Raw genomic sequence first — 24,703 nt, 5'->3', positions numbered from 1 at the left:
GTTTCACCCTAAAAATCTTGGCCACGTGTGGTGGATGGAGAACATCCACGCATCGGCGCTTGCCTTCCACGCGCTACGTCGTTTTTAAAAACTATCCATGACCGAAGGTTTCTGCACTGATCTTAGGATTTGAGTCCAAATTTCAAAGTTTGTTAGTTAGTATATGATTTATTATTATTATTTTTTTGAAAACCAAAGTTCTATATATAACTTGTTTTCTTGAAAAGTTTGAGAACTGTTTTGATGCTTACATTTTACTATTATGCATATTGTTTTTGGACATAAATATAGAATAAAAATTCACACCATGATGTCTAGTACATCAAAGTTCCAGCTGATGAATGGGAACATTCACAAAAACTACATTTCTCCGGCAACCAATATCCTTTGAAGACCAGCCTGAAAAAATGCAATATGAGCAAAATGGGTTTGGAATTTTGATAACTTTTCTAAACAAAAATTGTAGAACTAGTTAAGATACACCTTCCGTAAAGTTTTCATATTTTTTTTGGAGATGATTTGGAATTATTAAGATTTTTTTTGTAAAATATTACATAGTATCAAACTCAATTTTGACCAAAAGTTTGAACATTAGGGTAGTCATATATCTAGTAGCCTAATCAATACACATGACATCAAAAAAATTATTACCCTAGTGATTATTGAAGCAACCGGAGTAAGAAAGCAAGCTGTTGCGGTGAGAGAGATTTTACTACTGGATTTCTTTCTATATAGCTTTTTGTTATTTGGCCTAACATTTATGATAAAATTACCATTCTCTTTATTATAAATATTGCATCATATTGAAACTTCACATTTATCATATTGTAATGCATGTTTGAAATGTGAAGATACTATTGAGTTCTAATCATTTATGAACTACTGTAAATGAATGGATGAATGATTTTTATTGGAACACTGGACAATATTCATCGTACCGGAAATTGAGTCCACTGGCAAATGCAGCTTCTGCTCGGAAACTGAGTCCAATGAACAACAGATGATCACCTCGGATATATGATTTATCTGAACAAAGATAACTTCGTTCCAAAAATGTGAATTCATTTTAGGTCAAAAATGATCAAGTATACTGAATCTGTGTGCGAAAAGTGCTACACCAAATATTGGTGGGAGCCATTTTTTTATCCTACGATATTCATTTTAGAAACCAATATAATTATTGCAATAATATTGACTTCACTTTGATTTATAAGCATTGTGACATTTTTCTTTCAGGATACGTCATATTTAAATATTAAGCAACTATATCTTATTTCGACTTATTATATAAAATAAACCCAAACTTTTATTATCATTTCTATTATTATTATTATATATATATATATATATATATATATATATATATATATATATATATGTCAGATATCGGATAATAAAGATTGAATAAAAGAAAATATGAAAATGAAAAGTCTTATATTTAGATCTAGTGTGACATCCGGTCTAATCCAAAATTTGTACCTTATTATATCAAATTTATGGATTGTCTTATCAACATGTTTGATTATACTTTATATTTAAATAAATGGTACTAACGTTTATGCTATTAATGTTAATTATAATAATGTTTGTTATTATGAGTCTGAGGCCCAAAAACAATGCAACATTCGCCTGCTATAAACTAAACTGCATTCAGTTAAGTATTATCATTTTAGAATTACATTTTCCAGTAAAAATCTCTGCCCGGATTACTAATGCCCAAAAAAAATTAAGAATAGAGAAAATATTAAAATTTAAAACAATCTAATCGACCCCTCAATTTAATAGTATTATCTTAAAACCCCCACATAATTTCACTCCATGCAAATAGGTCCTTTCCAGTGGCCCACTATCAAAACGACACCGTTGCTTGGCTCCCCCAATCTTCATTCCCTAAACCTCTACAAACGAAAAATCCTAGGTCTCGGGCAAATCTGAAGAATTCGAAGGATGTCTTCGACGCTGCTGGAGGTGACTCGTGCATCGCACGAGGAAGTCGAGCGACTGGAGCGGATCATTGTGAAGGATCTCCAAACCGAGCCGCCGACGAACAAGGAACGTCTCTACCAGAGTCACCGCGTTCGCAACATGATTGATCAAATCACTTCAACCACACACAAGCTCGTAAAACTATTTTTTCGAAGCTTAATTTTTTTATTTGTACTTTTTTTAGCTTCAGGTATTTATTTTGCTGATTGATTTATGGTGAATGTTAGTTTTTTGACATGTAGATTGAAATTTACGAGGACAATGACAATGCTAGGAAGGATGAGATTGCGGCGCTCGGTGGACAGAGTTCCACGGGAGCCAATGTCAATGTTTTCAGCGCATTTTATGATAGACTGAAAGAAGTGTGAAATTCTGTGCTTTCTTACTATTGTTTTTTTTTTTATTAAAAAAACAACTGTTCTCTATTTCTTGATATTGATGATGTGTATTGGTGGAATGCAGATTCGTGAGTACCACAGAAGGCATCCTGCTGCTCGATATGTTGACACCACTGATGAGTTTGAACAGCTTCTTAAAGAGGAGCCGGTTATTGAGTTCACTGGAGAGGTTATTACTCTCTTTCTGTTACATTCAGATGAAATGCACCAGCACATGATAATAGCGGGAATCTGCTGATACAGTTCAAATTTCTCTTATTTTTTGATTAATTTATGTTGGAAGTTTGCAGATTTGCTTTTATGCCATTGTTGATAAAAATTTGGATTTTTTCAGGAAGCCTCTGGTAGATACCTCGATTTGCATGAATTATACAATGACTATATCAACTCTAAATTTGGGAAGCAAATCGATTATTCTATTTATCTCGACTTATTTTCGCAACCAGAGAACATATCCTGCAAGTTGAAGCTCACCAGGTAGATCTACCATTTACTACTTTGCTACATAAGAAACGCAGTTTATGCTCTACTTTGTCATATCTTCCACTTTTATTTCTGAAAAAATTGTTAGGGCCATTTTGTCCTCAAAGTTTGTCCATGTATTTATTAATATGTTGGATTATCTTGTTTGCTTTACCTTCAGAAATGAAAACCTCGTGGAAACTCATCTGAGAATTATTATTATCTGTTCTGCTCCTCTTTCGTTCTCGAGCTAAGAATTGCATGCCATCCATTCTAAACCTGTTGTATTTCTCGTTGTTTTTAACAGGCAGTATAAAGAGTACATGGAAAAACTCCTGGAATATCTTATATACTTTTTCGAGCGTACAGGACCTTTACAAGATCTTGAAAGGATTTTCTCCAAGGTTTGTGCTACACCTACTATAATCCACCTTTTCGCTTTGGTCCTTTCTATTGTTATGTTCTTCTTTGGCTTTTCGTTCCCCTGCTTTCCAGTTCAAAATTGATCTAACGAGCACATCAGAATTACTTGTTACACTATTCTATTTTGATGGACTGTTAAGTATTATTTTATTGACTTTTACTAAAGGGAAAAAAATCCTCCTACTGATTGGTATACATATTGACTGATTTAAGCTTGAGTTCTTATTAGTCTCTATATCCGGCAGGTAGTTTCTGATTTTGAAGAGCAATGGAGTAATGGTCAGGTTGAAGGATGGGAGAATGAGGGCCAGAAAAATGCTGCCATTCCGGAACAGAATCAAATTATTGATCTTGATTATTACGGAACTGTCGAGGAGCTAATGATAGTAGGACCGGAGAAGTTGAAAGAGGTACTAATGGAAGTGTTGGAAGAACTTTTTCAATTTAAGTATTTGCTTTGGAAGCGAAACATTATTTTCACATGAAAAAGCTAAATTTTTGGAAAAGATTTAGATTAACCTGTTGCATACTTGTCATGCTGATGATTTTTTTCAATAAGTAGCTCCTTGTAATGCTTTCGACAATGAGTAAAAAGTAAATAAGCTTGTCTAACTGATAGTGATGCAGCATATCTGAACCAATGTGATTTAAATCCATTTCTCATTTTACACTTTCTAGTTTCTATAGTTTGTGAAAGTGTGTTTTACAAAATCCTGTTATGGTTGTATTACTGACTGATACCCTATTTTGTAGGCATTGGCTGCCCTTGGATTGAAAACAGGAGGCACTGTTCGACAGCGTGCAGAAAGGATTTTTCTTACAAAGGTGAGAATACACTCTCTGATGCATATTGTAAATGGACTTGTGCATGTGTACCATTGTACATATGTATAGGTGAGGAAGCTATGGTTGGATGGCTATGAATCTTTTTCTTTCAGATCCAAGTTTTGCGTGCATTATTTTTAATTTAGAGGATCTGTACTTTACTTGATCCAATAAAGTCTCATCTTAGGCGCGTCATGATTAAACAAACTGTGCTATACCTCAATTACCTCATGAAATAGAAGTTACGGGTTATCTATAACTTTGGCACCTGGTGCTGAAATTTATCTGTCTTTGATCTTGTTGATTTTTTTCTGCTCCAGCATACACCCCTTGAGAAGTTGGATAGAAAACATTTTGCTAAGGGCTCACTTGGACCAGATAGAAATGGTGGAGCTGTTGCCCTGGGGCCTAATGAAGATGCTAAAGAGATTTCCTTGATGGAAGCCAAATTGAAAAAGTTATGTGACCTGTTGCATGAGGTAAGCTTATAACGTCTCTCACTTCTTTAATTCTCTCACCCTTCTCCATTTGATTTCTGATTTCCCCTTTAGTGTTGGTTCTGCACCCCTCTTTCTCATGGTTGTGATCATTTTACCCAGTTCTTCCACCTTTTTGTGCGTTAAATTTTATATAACTGGGAGACTGCATAAATGGAAATGTTTCATGGTGACTTAATTTTTATTTCTGGTATTTGATTTTTGCAGACCATTGTGCGAACAAAAGAAAACATCGAGAAGAAACATGCCTTGACATATGATGAAATTGTTCAAGAACGTGAAGAGGTACTGCTATTCATGCTCTGCTAACCCGGATAATACTGATATGAGTAAAAGGATGGGCTAGGTGTAAAACATAAATAAAAACAAAACAACTCACCCCAAGAGTATTAGTGCGGTTATTTTTTGTTTATTTGTGAATGTAATTTTTTTATTGGATTATACCATCAGGATGAGGTGCAAGCTGAATCTGAAAGTGATGATGAGGATCAGCAGATCTACAATCCCCTAAAATTGCCCATGGGTTGGGACGGAAAGCCTATTCCATACTGGTTATATAAGCTTCATGGGCTTGGTCAGGTAAATAACCAATTTGACGAATCTGTGGTATTTTCCTCTTGCTGTGGTTTTCCGGTGGTCTGTCGTGAAGCTTCTCTATTACTTTCTTTTAAAAGATGTCAGTATACTAAAAGAGTGCTCGGAAAAATTTAGCTATTTTAGAATATTTGAGCAATGGGTAGCATACCCTTCCCCCTCAGTGCAGTTAGGAGATGGAAAAGAGGGCAGGGAAAAACAGAAGGAAAATAGATGAAGAATGGTCACAAACAGAGTTACTAAGTAAAAAAAGAAAATGTGGTAAAGGCGGAATGCTATAAAATAATGTCCTTGTGGAACCAAGAAAGCAAAAGAAAATAATGGACGATGAACAATTGTAGTTAATGTAATGCTAACCTCTTTCTAAATATCCCTTGTTACTGAGTCTTGTTTCCTTTGAGAGTGAGGGATATTGGTGGTTTGATAATAAGTTGGTTTTACTAACTTAGGCTGAAGAGTGAGACTTGTCGGTCATGGTTATTTTTCTACTGTTGGATGGTCTTAATGGTGATTGCCCTTCATGTTTGTATTTTGAGCTGTCTGGTACTGTGTTTGGCTTTCTGAACATATTAATTTTTGTTGTTGAGTTATTGCACGTTAACAGGAGTTCAAATGTGAAATATGTGGGAACCAAAGTTATTGGGGCCGTAGGGCTTATGAGCGCCATTTCAAGGAATGGAGACACCAACATGGAATGCGATGTCTTGGTATTCCAAATACGAAGAATTTTAACGAAATAACATCCATTGAGGTACGCTTTCTAGCATGCAATTTTGGATTTATATCAGCCTCATCTCTTTGTTGACTATTTTCCTGGTGGATGTTGCTACCATCGAATGCCATCCTCATTTGTAGGAACAATGATCCTTGCAATCTGATAACTAGGCATGTCGAAAAACACATATTTTAATGATTGATCACTCTGTCAAAAATAATGTTGTATACTACTTTCTCTGCTACGTATGGTTAAACAATATTGATTCATTCACATAGGAAGCGAAACAACTTTGGGAAAAAATCCAAGAAAAGCAAGGTGTAAATAAGTGGCGCCCTGAGCTGGAAGAAGAATATGAAGACAAGGAGGGTAACATTTATAACAAGAAGACATATACCGATCTACAACGTCAGGGTTTGATATAAGGGAGACAATCCGATCCAGCCAATGCCTTTTTTTCTTGGATTCACGGTGCGTCTGTCAGGCAAGAATCATCCATGCTCGTTCTTTGGTAAAACTGAAATTGCATATCGAGTTGATCTTCCTGACACGATCAATGTTAAAATTATTCTGAAGCAATGGGAGCTTCTTCTCGAGTACTCAATATTCTGACATGGAATTCAATATAACCTATTTGTAATGATATCATATAATGAAGCAATGGGATCCACTGGTTCGTGGGTAGAAATTGTTTTGGACCTGAATGCTGGTAGTTGGCTGTTCGAAGGAGATGTTTGGTCGAGTTTTCAGCTTGATTTTATTTAGCAGTGAGACAATTTTGTAGTTTTTTTTTTTGTTTACCTTTCTAAATACTTTTTTTTTATATATTAGAGTTAGACATAGATATAATTTAAATAAAATAGCGTTGTATAATTATTGAATGAAAAATGTTAAAATAACAAGTGATTTGAGAAAATTAGACGTAAAAATGTTGATTTGACGTTTGAGGCAATTAATTATATTATTGAAAAATTCATAAAATACAATTTTTGATGACATTACAAATAAAATATATTGGACTATTTAAATATAAAATAAATTTTGATGACATTACAAATACAATATATTTGACTATTTAAATATCGAGTTTCTCACCACATAATGTCCCAAGATTTTGGCCACCCCAAGAACTTTGGATTCCTCCACAGAAATTGGACAACGTAACATTTATTAAATTACAGAAATTTTATTTATTTCACTATCGAACAAACGATATATATATACATATCTAGTCTACATGAGATTATTCAAGTAACAAAGAAACAAACCCGTCGACCAACTCTAATAGGTTCATGCATCCATCTTACACTATTAACTAAATCCTACCTAATCTTCAATATATCATTGCAGAGACCTAAATTTACTGCTTGGACGCTTCTTTTTTCCCCTCACAACATCTAAAGATTTTCCACACCTTCATTCTTGTTCTTGCTCCTTGTCACTGTTTCTCGGAGGCTCCTATTTATTCGGTCTTCGCGAATCTTCCACGAATTCTTGGCTGGCTGTCGGCCAACGCCTTCCTGCAAGCATACTGAAACAAAACATACAATAAGTTTCGCAGGTGTGTAGTTTTCAAAACCCCATTTTGAGGATAAGCTGATTGTTTTGTTTTGGACTGACCTTGATTTTCCTGCCAAAGTTTCGCTTGGACTTCTTGCTCCGGTACCTGGAAAGTTTCTCCTTGCGTTCTTCAGAAGTGTAACTACTCGTAATAGTTGGCATGCCCAATGGGGATTGTACGAGGTTTACATCACCGTTACCAAGAGTCTGTCATAAAAACTCAGAATCAATGAACCGTGCCCCATCCTGTCGAAGAGGACACAAACATCTAAACCTTTCTTAGTTTGAAGACTGTCATAGAACCGTTACATGCATACGGACTTGAATCATGAGAACAATTAGAGGAGAAATACTATCATTTTAGTGTTCACATGTTTGGGAAAATAGCTACAACCACTGCCTCTTGAGATTCGATTAACTTTACAGAATGGGTGCCACTGGATACTATTTTGACATATCCAATTGTTTTTTTTTTTTTAAATAACCAACTTAAGTTGCTAACAGAGTTGATGCATAATCGTATAAGGGCATTCGGACCTCTTCCATAATCTGATATGAGACAAGATAATACTGAGTTTCCAGATTATATTAGTCTAAACATGGAGCCACATTTCTTGGGCACTTTATCCTTTCTTATGGTTAGCAAAAGTTTCAATGTGGACACAAATCAATCTTATCGTTCAGCGAAAGAATGGAATCATTTCTATGCATGAGTAGCTTGTAAAGAAGATAAACAAGAAAGTAAGTGATTTTGAACCTTTATGTCTCCATCACTATAAGCTCTTCGCATCCGATAAACATCTCCAAAGTCCATAACAGGAAGATCAAGGAAATTTGGCCTCAATGAAGCCTCGTGTACATACTCCATTGAACTCAGGCAGCTAGAGCTAACACTTTTCTGGAACGAACCCTCGACGATGGAGATTCCATCAGTCTTCACAGCAGGAATTTCGATACTTAGGACATCAGATAGAGGCGTTTCATTGCCTTCTTTGGCTAAAATATCCTTCTTGCATTCGTAAAAAACATCACTGAGAAGCTGACCACTCTTGATAGATGATTCGATATCCGACACAGTCAATGGTTGTGGGGATATGATGTTTTCACCACAAGAAATCATTGAAATGGCAGCTGTCATCGGATCGATTCCCATAATTGGTTCTTCAATTACTGGTTCAGGGGCCTTGAAGAGATCCCCTTCCCCTCCCAGGTTGTAATCGGATATAGTGGAGGTCTGAATGAGACTACTTGTTATGCCCTACATTAAATTAAAGGAAAAGAAACTGTTAGTGATGTAAAATCAACTGGTGAGGAGCATTAAAAAAGTAAACGGCCTCTATATACTGTCACCTATTCACGATTTTAGACATAGTCAAGAAGCATAAACAAAATAAATATAGGTCACCAGACATTGTCATCTTTTTTTATTTCGGAATTAAAACCTACTAAAACCAATACCGATGTCCAAATATTCAAAAAAAGCGTGCATTTGTCATTCCCCTGGTTTTCAATTTGTCAACTCTCACAATGTTCTAAAATAAAGGATGCTAAAGCTATATGGTCGATAAATTCTCCATGGCACTCCATCTTACGACATCATCCAGCAGTGGTGTACCACCCGATCTGTGGCGTGGCCAGTCCTCAGCCCTCGCACTTACCATTCCCATCTCTTTCAAGAGGGGTAAAACAGGTTCCCAAACTCCATACTGGCAGAGCCAAAAGTAAGGAACAAGGGGAGCTAATATGAATCAATTTTTTTTATATGATTTAGGGGAACAAAATTGTAAATAATGGTATGCATAGGAAAATATAAGAGGGATAGGACAACCATCCACCTCATCCCACCCCCACCCCCCTCTCCTCACTGCCGCCAAGGCCGCAACCAATGAAGTGATAGCTACAAGAATGCAACAAACATGAGTCTTCTACCCTTTTCTTAGAAATCCCTACAATCTGAACTCTCAAGCAAATGAAGAGCGCAAGGAAGGGTAAAAAAACCCGTTTTAAGGTAAACAACAAAGCTACTCCAACGAATGGAAATCCGTCAAGAAAATGGAAAACAATTAATAGAATAACAACCACTAAAGGGTAGCTGAGCTTAGCTTAGCTTATCTCTACCTTTTTCCCAACTTTTTCCATCTTTAATCAGCTCAAGTGGGATGAAAAGTGAATTCCCAACACATTACAAGATCAAAACCAACAAAAAGGAACTGTGCAAATAAAAAGATTAGTCATCCCCTATTTTGTCTTTTTTGAATGAAAGAAGAATGGGGCAGTGAGTGAATGACACGGAACTAATGATTATGATATTATTTCCACATCTCCTTTTATTTCCCTCTCCCATAAATAGATCCCAGCACTTAAAGAAGAACTGAAATCACTTTCCGTTTATGCTGCTTTAATCCCCATTAAATAAATATGTTTTAAATAAAAAACCAAGCAGTGAAACGTCACTAATAACCCACCAAAATATTGGATCTTGAACTGGAAAATCTTGTAAATTCCATTAACATTCACCAAAAGACAGATGATTAGTTAGAACCAACCTCAAGAAAATCCAATGAAGATGAAAAAAAACGCCAAATAAAAAATGTGTAGACGGTCACGCAAATGAAAAGAACCCCTCAAAACTTAATCATTCTAATTTTGAAAAGAAGATTAATGCAGGCCAAGAAAAGAAGAAACGAGGAGATTACTTACCAATGAAGCATTGGTTTTGTGTGAGCAGCAAAACTCATCAAACTGCTGAACTTCTTGAGCGAAGTTCTGAAAGTAAGGGAATAAAAGCTCAGTATCCGCATACATTTACCTCACTTTTTCTTTGAAATTTGTCACCTTTTGAGGGTTTACAGAAATATTAGAGAAGCTGAATGTAAATATTTTAGATAGAAAGAGAAAAACTTTAATGGTGGAAAGGCCTATTTATAGGGTATCAAACAGAGCTAGAGGGAAAAGGAAAAACAAAGTAGCAGCACAAGCTGTGATGGAACTGTTTGCCTGAGAGAGGAGAGAAAGGAATCTGATTTTGTGGATTCTTTGGTGTCTTCATTTCTAACAGTAAATTAAATAAATAAGAAAAATAAAAGAGTTAAAAAATTTCTTAATTAATTTTGTTCAATTTAATCATATTAAATATGTTGGATTTTATAAGAATTTAAGTGTTTTTTTTTAAACGGGAGTGGTTATATTATAATTTCACTTGGATTCTAGAAACTCGTTCCAAATTTGAGATTTTGATATCAGATTAATTGTAAATGATCAACGATTATAAGTAATTTCAATTAACTATTTTTGCATAAAAATAACAACGTTTACTATTTCGGTTGATTTTTTTTTTTTTAAAAAAAACAAAAATATCCAATTCAAGAAATAAGTGTTGCTGGGGTCTGAAATAAGTGTTTGATCGAGATATTATTCGAATTTGGTTTCGGTCCTATTTACTAATGAAGCCTAATTTTTTTACAAAATTTATATTATTTTGGTACCAAAAATAACAACACAATAACAATAATAATAAATAGTTTATAAGGTAGGTAAAAATTTGGGTGAGACGGTCTCACGGGTCGTATTTGTGAGACGAATCTCTTATTTGTGTCATCCATGAAAAAATATTACTTTTTATGCTAATAGTATTACTTTTTATTGTGAATATCAGTAGGTTTGATCTGTCTCACAGATTAAAATCTGTAAAACGATCTCACATGAGACGGACTCTTCTAGACATGGTCTTAATGGTGACGACGTGTGCAAAAATGAATAATAATTTAATAAACAATTCCTCAATTTAAGGTGGCCTTTTATTCTCGACTTTTCTCGTAATGTGTGTGAGTTTAGACATATATAATTATAACTTGGTGATAGGTCCAAATAACCTCCCCATCTATTTTATTTATGTTAGTAGGTTGTGCATATGTAAGATAATTATTAGAATTATTACAAGTCAAATGATAAAATAAATTGTAGTATTTTTTTCAACTATTATTTTACCTTTATTAAATATAAATATTATGTTATCATGCTAAAAAAACTATTAAAATATTATCGTACATAATTTAAACTCATTGTGTTTCACAAGAATATATAAAATGATATTATTGTATAAATGGACTATAACATTGAATGAAAACATAAATAGCAATTGTGCAACAATCAAATTCTTAATCGTTTGCATTGTTTGATGATGTTTCTCAGGTACATCAAAAAACAACTGAAAAACTAAATGATTCACCAAATAAATTTTCATTGATACATATTTGGGGAAAAAAACAATTAAAAGTTTCGCAAATAATGAAGGTGAGAGTGTGTATAAGTTATGGTTGGAGATGTCGGAAATGTAGATTAAATTGAAAATTTGAATAAAAATTATGGCTCATGAATGTAGAGGTGTCTTTTGGCTCTCCACATTCTTGAGTTAGTTTTGTCAAGTGATTGTAGAGATGTCTTTTGATTTTCCAAATTCTTGAGTTAATTGGAAACTTTTGAATCTTCATGTTTTTTAGTTAATTGGAGATTTTTTGAGCTTATAAATATTGAGTTCATTTCCTGATCCATATATAAAATATTTTTTTGTACAAACACGATCAGCATCTCACTCAAGCATTATCTTGTATTTCATATTATTAGCTTTTCATATGGCTTATGTTAAGTTTTGGTGATAAAGTGAAAGTACGTTTTCAGTTTGCCGATGTAGTTACTTCGTGCTAATTTGCTGCATGGTTTTGTCATCATATCCTCGGAAACAGTTATACGTCTTGATCCTTGAAACACCTTTAGAGGAGATAAATCTGTTTTAAGAAAATTGTACTTCGTACAGGCATCAGTTTGATTTTCTGGTTTCCTATTGTTTTACATAATCAATATTTATACTTTCAGTTATAAACTGCTTTTGTTTGTGTTTATACGACCCTGATTTCGTCTATAATTTTTGTTTAGATATTTGGGATTTTATCATCTTGGCTAACAATATTAAAACATTTTTTTGTTTATACTCATTATGTGAATTTGTTGAAGACATGCTTACTGATTCGAATGTCTCGAATGTTCCAAAGGTTACTCCCCTGGTTATGAAAGTCAATGTTGGTGTTATGCCTGTAAGCCATGCCAATAAATCGGAGAAATTCGAGGGCTCAAATTTAAAAAGTGACAATAAAAGATGTTCTTTTATCTCACCATCTTGAATCTAGAAAGGTTTCTTACCGAGGATGCTCCCAAACTAGATGATGTTGACGGAGATGTGAAGAATACTAGTGCTATTGATGCATAGCACCATTCATAGTTCTTTTGTAGAAATTACAAAATGAATTGTTTGGCTGATTCGATATACAATCTGTATAGTGAAAATAAGACAACTCAGGAATTGTGGGAGTTTCTAGATCGAAAATACAGAACCGAGGACATCAAGGCCAAGAAATTTATCGTTGGTCGATTCTTGGACTACAATATGATTGACTCTAAAAAGATTATCAGTAAAGTTCAGGAACTCCAAGTTAGGGGGGAAAAAATATCGAAATACCGAAAAAACCGTAACGAAAAAAATACCGAACTTACCGAAAAAATAAGGATACCAAAAATTTCGGTACGGTTTGAACCGTACCGAAATTTTCGGTATCGGTATCGGTACGGAATATTTTTTTTTCCGGTATTTCGGTATATACTGAAATACCGAAAATACTTTTTTGTTATTATTATTTTAAAATTTAAGTACGGTATATCGACAAAATTTTCGGTGTCGGTACGATATCGGTATGAACTTTTTCATATCGAAAATTCGGTATACCGAATGTGCGGTATACCGAATTTCTGGTATCGGTATCGTTATAAAAAATATTCCATACCGATATTTTCGATACGGTATACGGTACTGTAGTTCGGTACGGTATACCGTACCGTACCCAACCCTACTCCAAGTGATCCTGCACGATATTCACGCAAAGGGCATGGTGCTGAATGAAACCTTCCAAGTGGCAGCTATCATTGAAAAATTGCCTCTGGTTGGGATGATTTCAAGAATTATCCGAAGCACAAACAAAAAGAAGAACTCATCCCTACCAATACTTACCAGTGTGAGATATCTTGCCAAGGTAGTAGTATCCACTTCCAAACAGTAGCGCTATCGTTTTCTTGTACATGAATCTCAAATATAAGATATTCACAAGAATACGATAATGAATCAAGAAATGTTTTGTTATTTGAACATGTGTTTCCATGAAAATCTAAGGAAGAACCAAGTTTATCCAAAATATTATATGAGAGAGTTGAAAAAGAAAATCAGGTTAACCATGAGGTTGAACCTAGACGTAGTAAGAGAGCAAGGACATAGAAATATTTTGGTCCGGATTTTATCACTTTCATGATGGAAAGTGAATCTCGAAGCTTCAAGGAAGCTGTGAATTCATCTTAGAGAACGCAATTGAAAGAGACTACCAATTCTAAAATGGAATCCATTTTACAAAATTATACATGAAAATTAATGAATCTTCCTCGAGGAAGCAAACATTAGGTTTTAAATAGATTTTCAAACAAAAAATGAAATCAGATGGAACCATAGATAAGTAAATCTTGTAACGAGAATAACTTTTGTTTGTGTGATAGTTGAGATTTCCGCCTTGCGGAATCTTGAAGTACACCAAAATGGATATAAAGACAACTTTTCTAAATGGAGATTTAGAAGAGAAAATTTACACAGAAAAAATGAGTAATTTTTTGCGACTGGGCAAGAAAATAAAGCTTATAAACTGATGAAATCTCTATATGACTTAAAACAAGCAGCAAAGTAATGACACGAAAAAATTGATAAAGCCATGATAGAAAGTGAATTTAATTTCAATTAATACGATAAACATGTGTATGTAAAGAACAATGAAAATGGCTATGTTATTTTATGTCTTTATATAGATGACATACTTATCATTGGTAGCAATGATGATATGATTAAATCTATCAACAAGTTGTCAAACTCAAAATTTGACATGAAGGATTTGGACTTAACCGGTGCGATCCTTGAAATTAAAAATAATAGAACATCAGAAAAGCAAGTTCTAATCCAGTCACATTATGTGGACAAAATCCTTGATATATTCAATAATGATGACTGTGTATGGGCTAGAACCTCGATGGTTACAAGTCAACATCTATCAAATAATCGATGTGAGAGTATCTCTCGATTACAATACTCTAGAGTCATTGAAGACTGATGTACTTAATGAGTTGTGCAAGATTATATATAACTTATGCAGTAAGCAAATTGAAAATATTCACGAGTAATCCTGGAGTTGAACACTGGAAAGAAATTATCAGATTGCTAAGGTACTTAATGTACACTCATGACCATGGACTGCACTATACAAGATATCTTACTGTTATCGAATGATACAGTAATGCAAAATGGATATATGATATGAAATACTCAAATTTACACGTAAATTTTTATTAACTTTAGAAGTACAAAAATTGCGTGAAAATCTTGTAAACAAAATGTAATAGTCAGATCCATGATGAAATATGACTTTATAGCTCTTGACAAATGTATTGAAGAGGCTGAATGGCTGCATCAACAATTAGAAGATGTTCCAGGATGAGAAAAACTTGTGCCGACCGTAAGTATACATTGTTATAGCCAATCTGCGATTCGAAATGAACAAAACAATATGTATAATGATAAATCTAAGCATATACGTTGTACACATAATACTTTTAAACAACTACTCTCAACTGAAGTATATCAGTTGACTACGTAAAGCCAAAGGATAACATAGCGGATACACTAAACAAATGATTAAACATAGAATTAGTTGCGAAATCGTGAAGAAAAATGTGTCTTAAGCCTATTGAATAAATTAGTGTGAAGGAAAACCCAACATAATTTGACCGGGGATCCCAAGAACTAGACTCAATGGGACAACTTAATCGCATGGATTTGGTGATTATATGGATTTGGTGGATATGTGGAAGTTAACCTTAGTCCATTCCTATTATGAAACAATGAATGTCGAGGATAAGTATACGGTTTTTAATAATTTTGATGATAAACAATAAAGAATCATTCATGTGAGAGACTTGACCCTATCGCAGAACCAGGCGTGTGTTCATGGCAAAAAGCGAACACAATCACGAGAACAAAATTGTATAAGAGAGATTTATTTGTGAATTATATTTTAATTTACATAAACAGTAGAACAGTTCAAAGATATCATGTCTGCTGATCAGCTAGTGTGGGGACCCGGACGCTGATCTTTCTCATTAATCATCTTTGGGATTTAATTATCAGTTCTGATAAAACAGGGTCTAAAAATTTTTCTTTTTAAAATAAAGTGCGGAAGGTAATGACATCTACATAATATACATATCTGTATAAAACTACATTTCAGTATAAAAGAACCATACTGTACAACAGTCTTTTAACTAATCTAAGGTTCAACTACTAAAGTTCTAGTAATAAAACCTACTCTACAGTAAGTCCGGAATCACCACGCTAAACTCGTCTTCTCTCGTCATCTTCTCGACCCCGATCATGCCCCACCTGTTGTCATGCACACATACAAAACAAGACAACAGCCGGATAACTCCGGTGAGAATAAATCCCAGTATAAAACATGGTAAGCATGTATAGAAACAATCTAAATCATAAAACATGCTATCATGATCATATTCAAAAGTAATAGATTTCATAATCTATGAAATCAAATCAAAATAAGCATGCAACTCAATTCAGATGAACATGCAATTTAAAGCAAATCATATAAACATGCTGTCATAACTGAAAGCAATAAACATGGGTTTCATAGTCTATGAAACCATATCTATAAACACATGCAGTTCTATTCAAATCATGTCTAGACTCGACTCAATTATAACTCTAGGGATCCCGGTGTGAATAAGACGATCTATCACCTACCCTCCCAATCGGGGTGACGGTACGTCTTATTCCTAGACTTCGGCCTGATCTGTATCCACATCTACAATAGGAGAATGGTCTTCCCCTAAGCTGTGATATCACCGAACATCTAGAAGTTTGTCGGATCTGTCAAGACTCCCTATCTTAAATGCAATAAATAACAATCTGTAAACAAAGCATAATCATATCATACATTAAACAACAATAATTCTAGTATGTGATTTTATTGGGAAACTCAAATGAGATCTCAATTGAGTTGTATCTTCCCGAATATCACATGAATTATACCTTTGTCGTCCCGGTCTGACGAAGACGATGATCTGTATTCAACTCTGTCCATATCAATCTGAAATGACAATATCGAATACGCTGTATCAGTGAATAACTCCATACACAATCTGTTCTGATCAATACTCAAATCAGTATACAATCTGATCAATATCTGAACAAGATACAATCTGAGTCATATCAGTAATATCACAATCTAATCGAAATCATATCTGAATCTGATTAATCTAACTCAACTGATGTTTCGACGGCACAACAATACAATCTGAAAAACCCCGTCAATCTGAACATCACAGATATAATACCGGAACTCCTAATCTGTGTCAATAGAATTCATACTCTGAATACTAACACAATTATGATATCAAAATATCAATCAATATCTTTCACAATTCATAACAATTGCATAACCAGTCTATTCTGAAATCTGACTTCGATTATACAATATATATGGTAGCAGAAACACCATATCTGAATCATATTAAATTCTGACAACATCATAATGTCAAAACACTGCAAAACGTAATGAAACTTACGTCCTTGTGTAGCTCGAGTCGAGAGGAACACGGTACTGCGTTCGGATTTGAATTCTGATAGACGGATCTTCCACAATCGCCAATCTAAAAGGCGTAAGGATTTTCTATCAAAATCTTCGCCCCTTTCTCCATTTTTCTGATGAATTACGTGCCATTCATCTGTATATATACTGCATGCACAATCTGAAACGTGGCATCATTTTTCAAGCAACACGCATGACCGCGGGTGCGGTCGTGTCATGCACCGCGGGTGCGCTCATGCTTCGACATTATCTTTCATTTTCTGAAATTCAGCACCGCGGGTGCGGTACATCTTAGACCGCGGGTGCGGTACCACCACCGCGGGTGCGGTCTTGTTCTTACCGCGGGTGCGGTGTCGCCTCGAATAAAATTTGCCAACTTACTGTCCATGCACCGCGGGTGCGGTCTTGGTTGCACCGCGGGTGCGGTGTGGCTTCGGCCTTTCTTGCAAAAATCCACAATTGCATGACCGCGGGTGCACTCCTGTTCTGGCGCGGGTGCGGTCTTGCAAACCCTATTTTCTCATGTCTTTTCTTCCCTCATTGCATGTCATGCGTTTTCATATCTTCCGAGTCTCACGTTAATAACGATTAATAATCTTGGTTATCGATTCTGTAATTCTTGGGCCTTACATTTAGTAAGGCAAATATATTTCATATGGGATAGTTAAAAGGGTAACACCTACATATCCTATGCAGGATTCCACTGTAAAACTTTACCATCAAGATTTGTATCAATTTTCATTCATGTAGAGTATTGTTGAAAATTTGGATTAAATTTAAAGTTTCAATAAAAATTATAGCTTATGAATATGAGATGAAGTTTCTTTTGGCTCTCCACATTCTTGAGTTATTTGTGGTTTTCATTTATGCACTTAACCCAAAATTTTCTGACCAATAAGTAGGGAAATATGCTTCTTGGAACACTTGTACTAATAACTTAGGCTCCGATACCAATTGTAGGACCAAACATTTGTCGCTTTACTAAATACTATAACTAATGTTAATGATGTAACCAACAATAATTCAAGCGTCACGATTCGACCGTTCTTTTAGCAAAAATAAATATTGCAGTTATCAAAATATGAAAAATTTTATTTTCATCCACACTAGACTCCATTTGGTTTGAGAATTCAACCTACTAAGACAGTAAGACTAAGTTTTTTAAATGATATTTTTTTCTTAAAAAGTTACCTAAGCAAATTAATTAATTGATTATCTCTTGCTAATAAATAGGCTCTAAAAGAATTCAATTGAACAAATACTGACATGTATTTTGATATACATATTCAACTTCAAGATTTATTTTATTAATATCGCCTGGAGCAAGGGTAAAAACAATGCATGTTCTCGAATTCAACTTGAATAAGAGTTCATTATAACTACTTGTTTGATTCAAATTTATTTAACATATTCTATTAATCAAGTGATAGATCAAATGTTTGTCGTTTTACCAAAGTATAGGATCGAACGCTTGCTACTTTACCAAAAGCTATAGCTGATGGTAATGGCGCAATCTTTTAAACCGCATACAACGTAGCAACCCAAGTTTCATGGTTCGATCGCTCTACTCAACAGAGACAATTATTGCACCTCAACAATCTCACTCTTAATGATTGTATTCTTTGCAATCAATGAGAATCAAATACATGACATTGGTTCTGATATCAATTGTAAGACCGAGTGTTTGTCGTTTTACCAAAAGTTATAGCTGATAGTAATGATGCAACTCAAATTTTGATAATGCATAACAGCTCTAATATCATGATTCGATCGTTATATTCACCAAAGATAATTATTACATCTCAACACAAAACTATGAATAAAAATATAAATTAAATTAGTGATTATATGACATGGTAATTTATTCGTTTCACTCATCAAACGAGCATCTCTCAATAGTAAAAACCAACCAATTTGAACTTTTCCCCTTCATATATATATATTTTTTTTAAAAAGAATTTTTCACAGTAAATAGTAAAAGTCCACTTATCAAGAGATTCCATTTGAAGGATCCAAAATTCCAAATGCAGCAATGATCTCAAAGTCAAATAGTTTTCAATATAAAGTAAATTAAGTGGGAATCAAAATGGGACTTTAATTTTAGACTCAATAAATAAAAAAACACTAAAAATTTGTTAAGAATACACATTATGATTTAATCTCATTGTGTCATATATTAAAATTTAAGCTTCACCTCATACTTATTTAACCTTTTCTCTGTGATGCTTGATAAAATTTGCATCGTTTTATCGGGACGTTACCTTCTCTTTGAGGCGGATCAAGCAACCTGACTCGAATAAAATAAATATTTTAAAAATATCTTAATTTTTTTCAAACCTTTATTGGAAAAAAAAGGGTGATGGGATTTGAATGAGTAATTTAATGGAAATAGGTGGTGGAGAGTATATGCTTTCTTTTTAGCCATTTAGAAGTCTAAGTGATATGTATTTTGTAATTGGGACTTTACAACCTTAAATTCCCACATTAGGAAATTACAAAATGAAATAAAAATGTGACGTATTCGATTTTACGTTTTCAAGTTCTGTAAATTTTTACTTCCGAGTTTAATTAATTTTGCGATAATAAAGAATTTTTGTTGCATAATATGCTTATGCATGTAGTGTGGGAGAGGCGTTGTTGAAGAAAAAAGAATTGCTAAAATTTGAGTTTTTTTTATTTCTTTTTTTTTAATGTGAAAATTATAATTTTGGTAGTGTATGTTTGCATATTTTTATTTTGATCTTCTATGTTAATAGATTTCAATATTAGTAATTTATTTTTCGATTTTTTGAAACTACAATATTTTTGTACCACCGCAAAAACTATTTTGTATTTAGGTAAATTTTGATTCGTGAATTACTACATATATTAGTAACACATCGAAAAAATGATTAAAATTGTGAAAGAAATAATATAATAAACTAATACTAAAATTCAATTAAATAAAGAATAAAAATCATTATATGACAAATATTTTGAACTAAAAATACAATTTTTCGTTGTTTATTCGAAAAGATATTTATATGATCATTCTCACATGAGTGAACACAAAATATGCAATCTTTTTCGAGGAGGTCTCTTGTGATATGGTCTTACGAATCTTTATTTATGAGACAGATCAATCCTACCGATATTCACAATAAAAAGTAATGCTCTTAATATAAAAAAAATATTTTTTCATGAATGACTCAAATAAGATATTTGTCTCACAAAATACGACTCGTGAGACAATCTCACATAAATTTTTTGTATTTTTTTTGTTTGATGAGAACTCAAAAAAGTGTGTTTGAATGTGAAGACAAATCATATAGTTCGCCAGTGATGTGATTGGTCACAAATTTATAATTTTATGAAAGCTGGATGGATCTTCCTAGAAAAAAACAAAATAATAATGAGTACAAATTTTCAAAGTTTAAGTTATTTTAATTAATGTATTATATATTACAAAATGTTGAGTACTCATTAAAAATCAACTTCACATTTGTTCGAGTATATATATATATATATATATATATATATATATATATATATATATATATATATATATATATATATATATATATATATATATATATATATGAGTGAGTCTCATGTGAGACCATCTCACGAGTCATAATCTGTGAGACGGGTCAACCCTACTCATATTCACAATAAAAAGTAATACTCTTAGCATAAAAAATAATATTTTTTCATGAGTGATCCAAATAAGAGATCCGTCTCACAAATACGACCCGTAAGACCGTCTCACACAAGTTTTTGCCTATATATATATATATATATATATATATATATATATATATATATATATATATATATATATATGGATGAAGAAAAAGACATGATATAATTAAATGAGTAATTTTCTTGTGAGATGATTTTATAAGTTTATATTCTTGAGATCGATCGACTCGATTGATATCTATTATAAAAATTAATATTTTTGACATAAAATGTTACGTTTTCATGATTTAGGTAGGGTCGGAGATCTGTCTCACAAAATTGTAGCGTCAATATTTTTTGTCAAGTTACATTTGTGAATTTATTCACACTTTTTTCGGGGCTATACTCCATTAAAGATCAACATTAGAACGCCATTTACGATTTGGTCTTCTTAGTCTACTACTTTTGATTTTTATTTGAAGGTAGGGGTGAGTATTAATTATTTTCATATGAGCAATAATTCCTTGTAATTATAATATTATAGAGTTCTATTTTTTTCCCTTTCAAAATTTAAAGTAAATTCTTTAAAGAGTTTAAATTATTTATCTTCCTAATGTAAATTGTTCTATTTTAGCCAAGTTTATTGAATGTGTCTCGTAATTAATATTGTTCGTCTATATTGTATTCTTCGTTCATTTGGATTATGGTAAATAATTTAATAAAATAAAGAGAAGAAATTTTTTAAAATCAATAATCTGAAGGCCTGGATTCGGAAAATCAATTTAGAGTGAAAATGAAAGAAAGAGATATAATAATTGTCGCGTAGTGCACTCATTGTAAACTTCAAAAGAAATAAATACGATGGTTTTTTTTTTTTTTTGGTTGAGTAAAATGCGGAGTGGGGGCATGGAAACTTACAACTTTTGATGGAAAATCCAAAAGAAAGTTGTCATGACTTGTGATTAACTGAAAATTTAGGATTCGATCCCAACAAGTGACACTAGTCCAGACACATGTTTCAAAATTGTCTTGGGCCTGAAATCACGAATAAGACCGTTAGAAGGGGGAAAAAAAGTGTCCCAACGTAACCCCTCCGACGCTCAAGTCAGAGACTGATGATATAAGTGGAGAGCGGCTAAGGACGCTGCTGAAAAACAATATAGTGAATATGAATGAGTTAGACACTCAAACCTGGTATTTATAGGAGAATATCTGGGCCTGTCATGGGTCTTATATCTTGGCTAGGGATGAGCCGGGGTCTATGATCTGGTGTGGGCTCATCCATGAGATATCAACTTGCATAGTTTGTTTGGCGTTAAAGTTCTACATTTTGGACCAAATATTGAGTTCAAGACCCAATTAATGTTGAGAGATTCAATCTACGGATGAGATATTTTTTAACCAGAACATACGATTGTTGCGTTTGAGTCTTGAACACGAATTCTCGTTTCAAACTAGCTATCTTGGTATCAGATAAATTACAAATCATTTACATCTATGTATATGATTTTTAATTGTATTGTAATAATGCAATAAAAGGTTAGAAATATTATGTTATTTTGAGGCACACCGGTATTTTACGAAATTATTTTATTGTTAAAGGGATTGACAATTGCTTTTGAATCGTAATGATTTGCCCTCCTTGTTAGGGAATATGAGAGATTGAGGAAATTAAAGGTTTTAAAGTCGAATCAAATTAATATGACGATGATGACATTTAATGTGATTAAATTAGGGTTTTTCAGTAAAATTTGGAATGAAGGGTTTGAATTGTTTTCAATGTCAACGTTATAAAATTGCAGGATTTTGGAAATCGTGGTTGAGAATATTTCCACTTTAAGAAGAAAATGAAATTCTTGTTTTTATTATTAACTTAGTGCAAACTAAGGGTTCTTGATCAAAATTAATTACTCAGATATATATAAAAATGTAATCAAACTGACACCAGAGTTCCAAGTTTGTGACGAAATCGAGACTCAATGATACAATTTCCTTGTCAACTCAAAAAAAAAAAAAAATCAAGGTAAAAATTTGTGTGAAACGGTCTCACGAGTCGTATTTTGTGAAATGGATCTCTTATTTTGGTCGTCTATGAAAGAGTTTTATTTTTTATACTAAGATTATTACTTTTTATTGTGAATATTAATAAGGTTAACCCGTCTCTATCATAAGAGAGCTATTCAAAATTCAATTTTCCTTTATTTTGGATAGAGAGATTACAGAAGCGACAAATTTGGTTAAAAGAGGAATGACAAGCAAAATGGGATCCAGAAATTATTTTCCTTTATTTTTAAATTTTTTATTTAATGAAACAATTAACAATTTCATATATGTTTTTATCAACATTGAAAATTGTTATTTCTTTTTAATTAATGTTTGTTGTTATTCGGAAATTGTGGTTGAAAATTCTGGCTCGATATAAAAGTTAATGAATGACATTAGCATATATTGCAAAGTCAATTTGCTTATCCCTCACGTTCTTGGAAATAATTATATTCAATTATGTTTTGTTTTTCATTATGCATGGATATCTTTTTATGCGCGTACACACATATATATACAAAACAGATATCTTGTGAGACGATTTCACGAATATTTATTCTTATAATGTGTTAACAATGCTCATATATACAATAAAAAATAATAATTTTCATGGGTAACCCAAATAGAATATTTGTCTTACAAAATTGAGTCGTGAGACCGTTAGCGGTGGACGAAGCGGAAGCGAGAATGTCGGCTTGAGTAACGCAAACTGTTAGGATTATTTTGTCTGACAGATATCGAAAATATCAGAATAGGATTAAGAATAGTAAATTTGTGTTTTGTCAGAATTAAATGTTGTGCCAGATGTTACAACATCTCGGACAACATCTACATGCAGCGGAAAATTAACTTTTATAACACAAATTAACTTGAAATAAATAGATGGACAAGATTGAATATGCACAAGTATAAATACTTGTGCGGTGCCTTATAGCAAAAATTAATTACTAGAAAACCAAAACGTTTACACAAAAACCTATCACTAGTGATTTTTTCACAAAAATCAATTTCCTCAACAACTTGAGAAAACAAATGCTTTCTAAAAACAAATAACCAGAATAAAAACTAAAACAAGAAAACAAAACGTGAGCCAAAATGGAATTCACGAAAACTGTCTTCAGCCAACTTCTTCACAGATGTTGTCTGCAGATGTTCCCAACATTCACGACAACACCTGGTATCTGCACTCTTCAAAATAGCACGTCTCTCGAAGGATTATTTCTCTGACTTTTTCACAGCGTGCACAAGTGCGTGTAAGTGTAGATGATTGAGAGAGGAGAGCACCACAAAAATCTCCCACGAAAAACTCCAAGAACCTCACACGAAAACTTTCCCACAAAAAAAACTCATCCACTAAAACTCTATGAATTTCTCTTAGTCTCTCTCTCTCTACAATCTTCTCTCTATTCACCCTTAATCACCTCACGTTGATCACCTCTTATGTATAGCTTTAATCTCTCCTAGAGTTTATCTTCCATAAAAAAATCTATAAGATATGGTAAACAAGAATTCTATGAGAAACAAATCAATAATATCATATCATGTAAATCATTATCATAAATATTATATCTAAGAGATATTTATCACAAAGATAATATGTAGAAAAGTGAAACAAAATATTCCACATAATCTTATCAATATTAAATTTAAAGAAGAAATTATATCACAATAAAATATTAACCTAATTGTCTAGAAAGGCAAAACTATAATTAAATATTAAATATCATATCAACAAGAAAAGATAATATTAAAGAAATCAATTTAATATGCAAATTATATTTCCTTTCACAAACATTGGTG

The 24,703-nt window shown here is 33.0% G+C and overlaps 2 protein-coding genes across 3 annotated transcripts; one reads left to right on the top strand and one right to left on the bottom strand.

Annotated features, from left to right (window-relative positions):
- Nucleotides 1–1,837: 1,837 nt before the first annotated feature.
- On the top strand, nt 1,838–6,731 carry LOC140840998 (splicing factor SF3a60 homolog). Its single transcript, XM_073208150.1, has 12 exons — nt 1,838–2,121; nt 2,229–2,348; nt 2,449–2,553; nt 2,719–2,861; nt 3,154–3,250; nt 3,515–3,679; nt 4,023–4,094; nt 4,415–4,573; nt 4,799–4,876; nt 5,042–5,170; nt 5,790–5,936; nt 6,179–6,731. Exons 1-12 carry the CDS (start codon nt 1,948–1,950, stop codon nt 6,323–6,325), a joined length of 1,536 nt encoding a protein of 511 aa, XP_073064251.1. The 5' UTR covers nt 1,838–1,947; the 3' UTR covers nt 6,326–6,731.
- A 285-nt stretch (nt 6,732–7,016) lies between these two features.
- LOC140840996 (zinc finger protein HD1-like) lies at nt 7,017–10,486 on the bottom strand. 2 transcript variants are annotated; one of them, XM_073208149.1, is made up of 4 exons: nt 9,579–9,978; nt 8,218–8,718; nt 7,521–7,667; nt 7,017–7,431 (listed from the first exon to the last, which is right to left on the bottom strand). In XM_073208149.1, the coding sequence occupies exons 1-4, from the start codon at nt 9,597–9,599 to the stop codon at nt 7,363–7,365; spliced, it is 738 nt and encodes a 245-aa protein (XP_073064250.1). In that variant the 5' UTR covers nt 9,600–9,978; the 3' UTR covers nt 7,017–7,362. The 2 variants fall into 2 exon arrangements, with proteins under 2 accessions (XP_073064250.1, XP_073064249.1); XM_073208148.1 differs by lacking the exon at nt 9,579–9,978 and adding an exon at nt 10,161–10,486 and having other exon boundaries at nt 7,020–7,431.
- Between the last annotated feature and the right edge of the window lie 14,217 nt (nt 10,487–24,703).

The sequence above is a fragment of the Primulina eburnea genome, chromosome 9, assembly GCF_022965805.1.
Source record: "Primulina eburnea isolate SZY01 chromosome 9, ASM2296580v1, whole genome shotgun sequence".
Classification (NCBI taxonomy): Eukaryota; Viridiplantae; Streptophyta; class Magnoliopsida; order Lamiales; family Gesneriaceae; genus Primulina; species Primulina eburnea.
The sequence above is the reverse complement of the archived record's forward strand: the minus strand, read 5'-3'. Positions and strand labels throughout refer to the sequence as shown.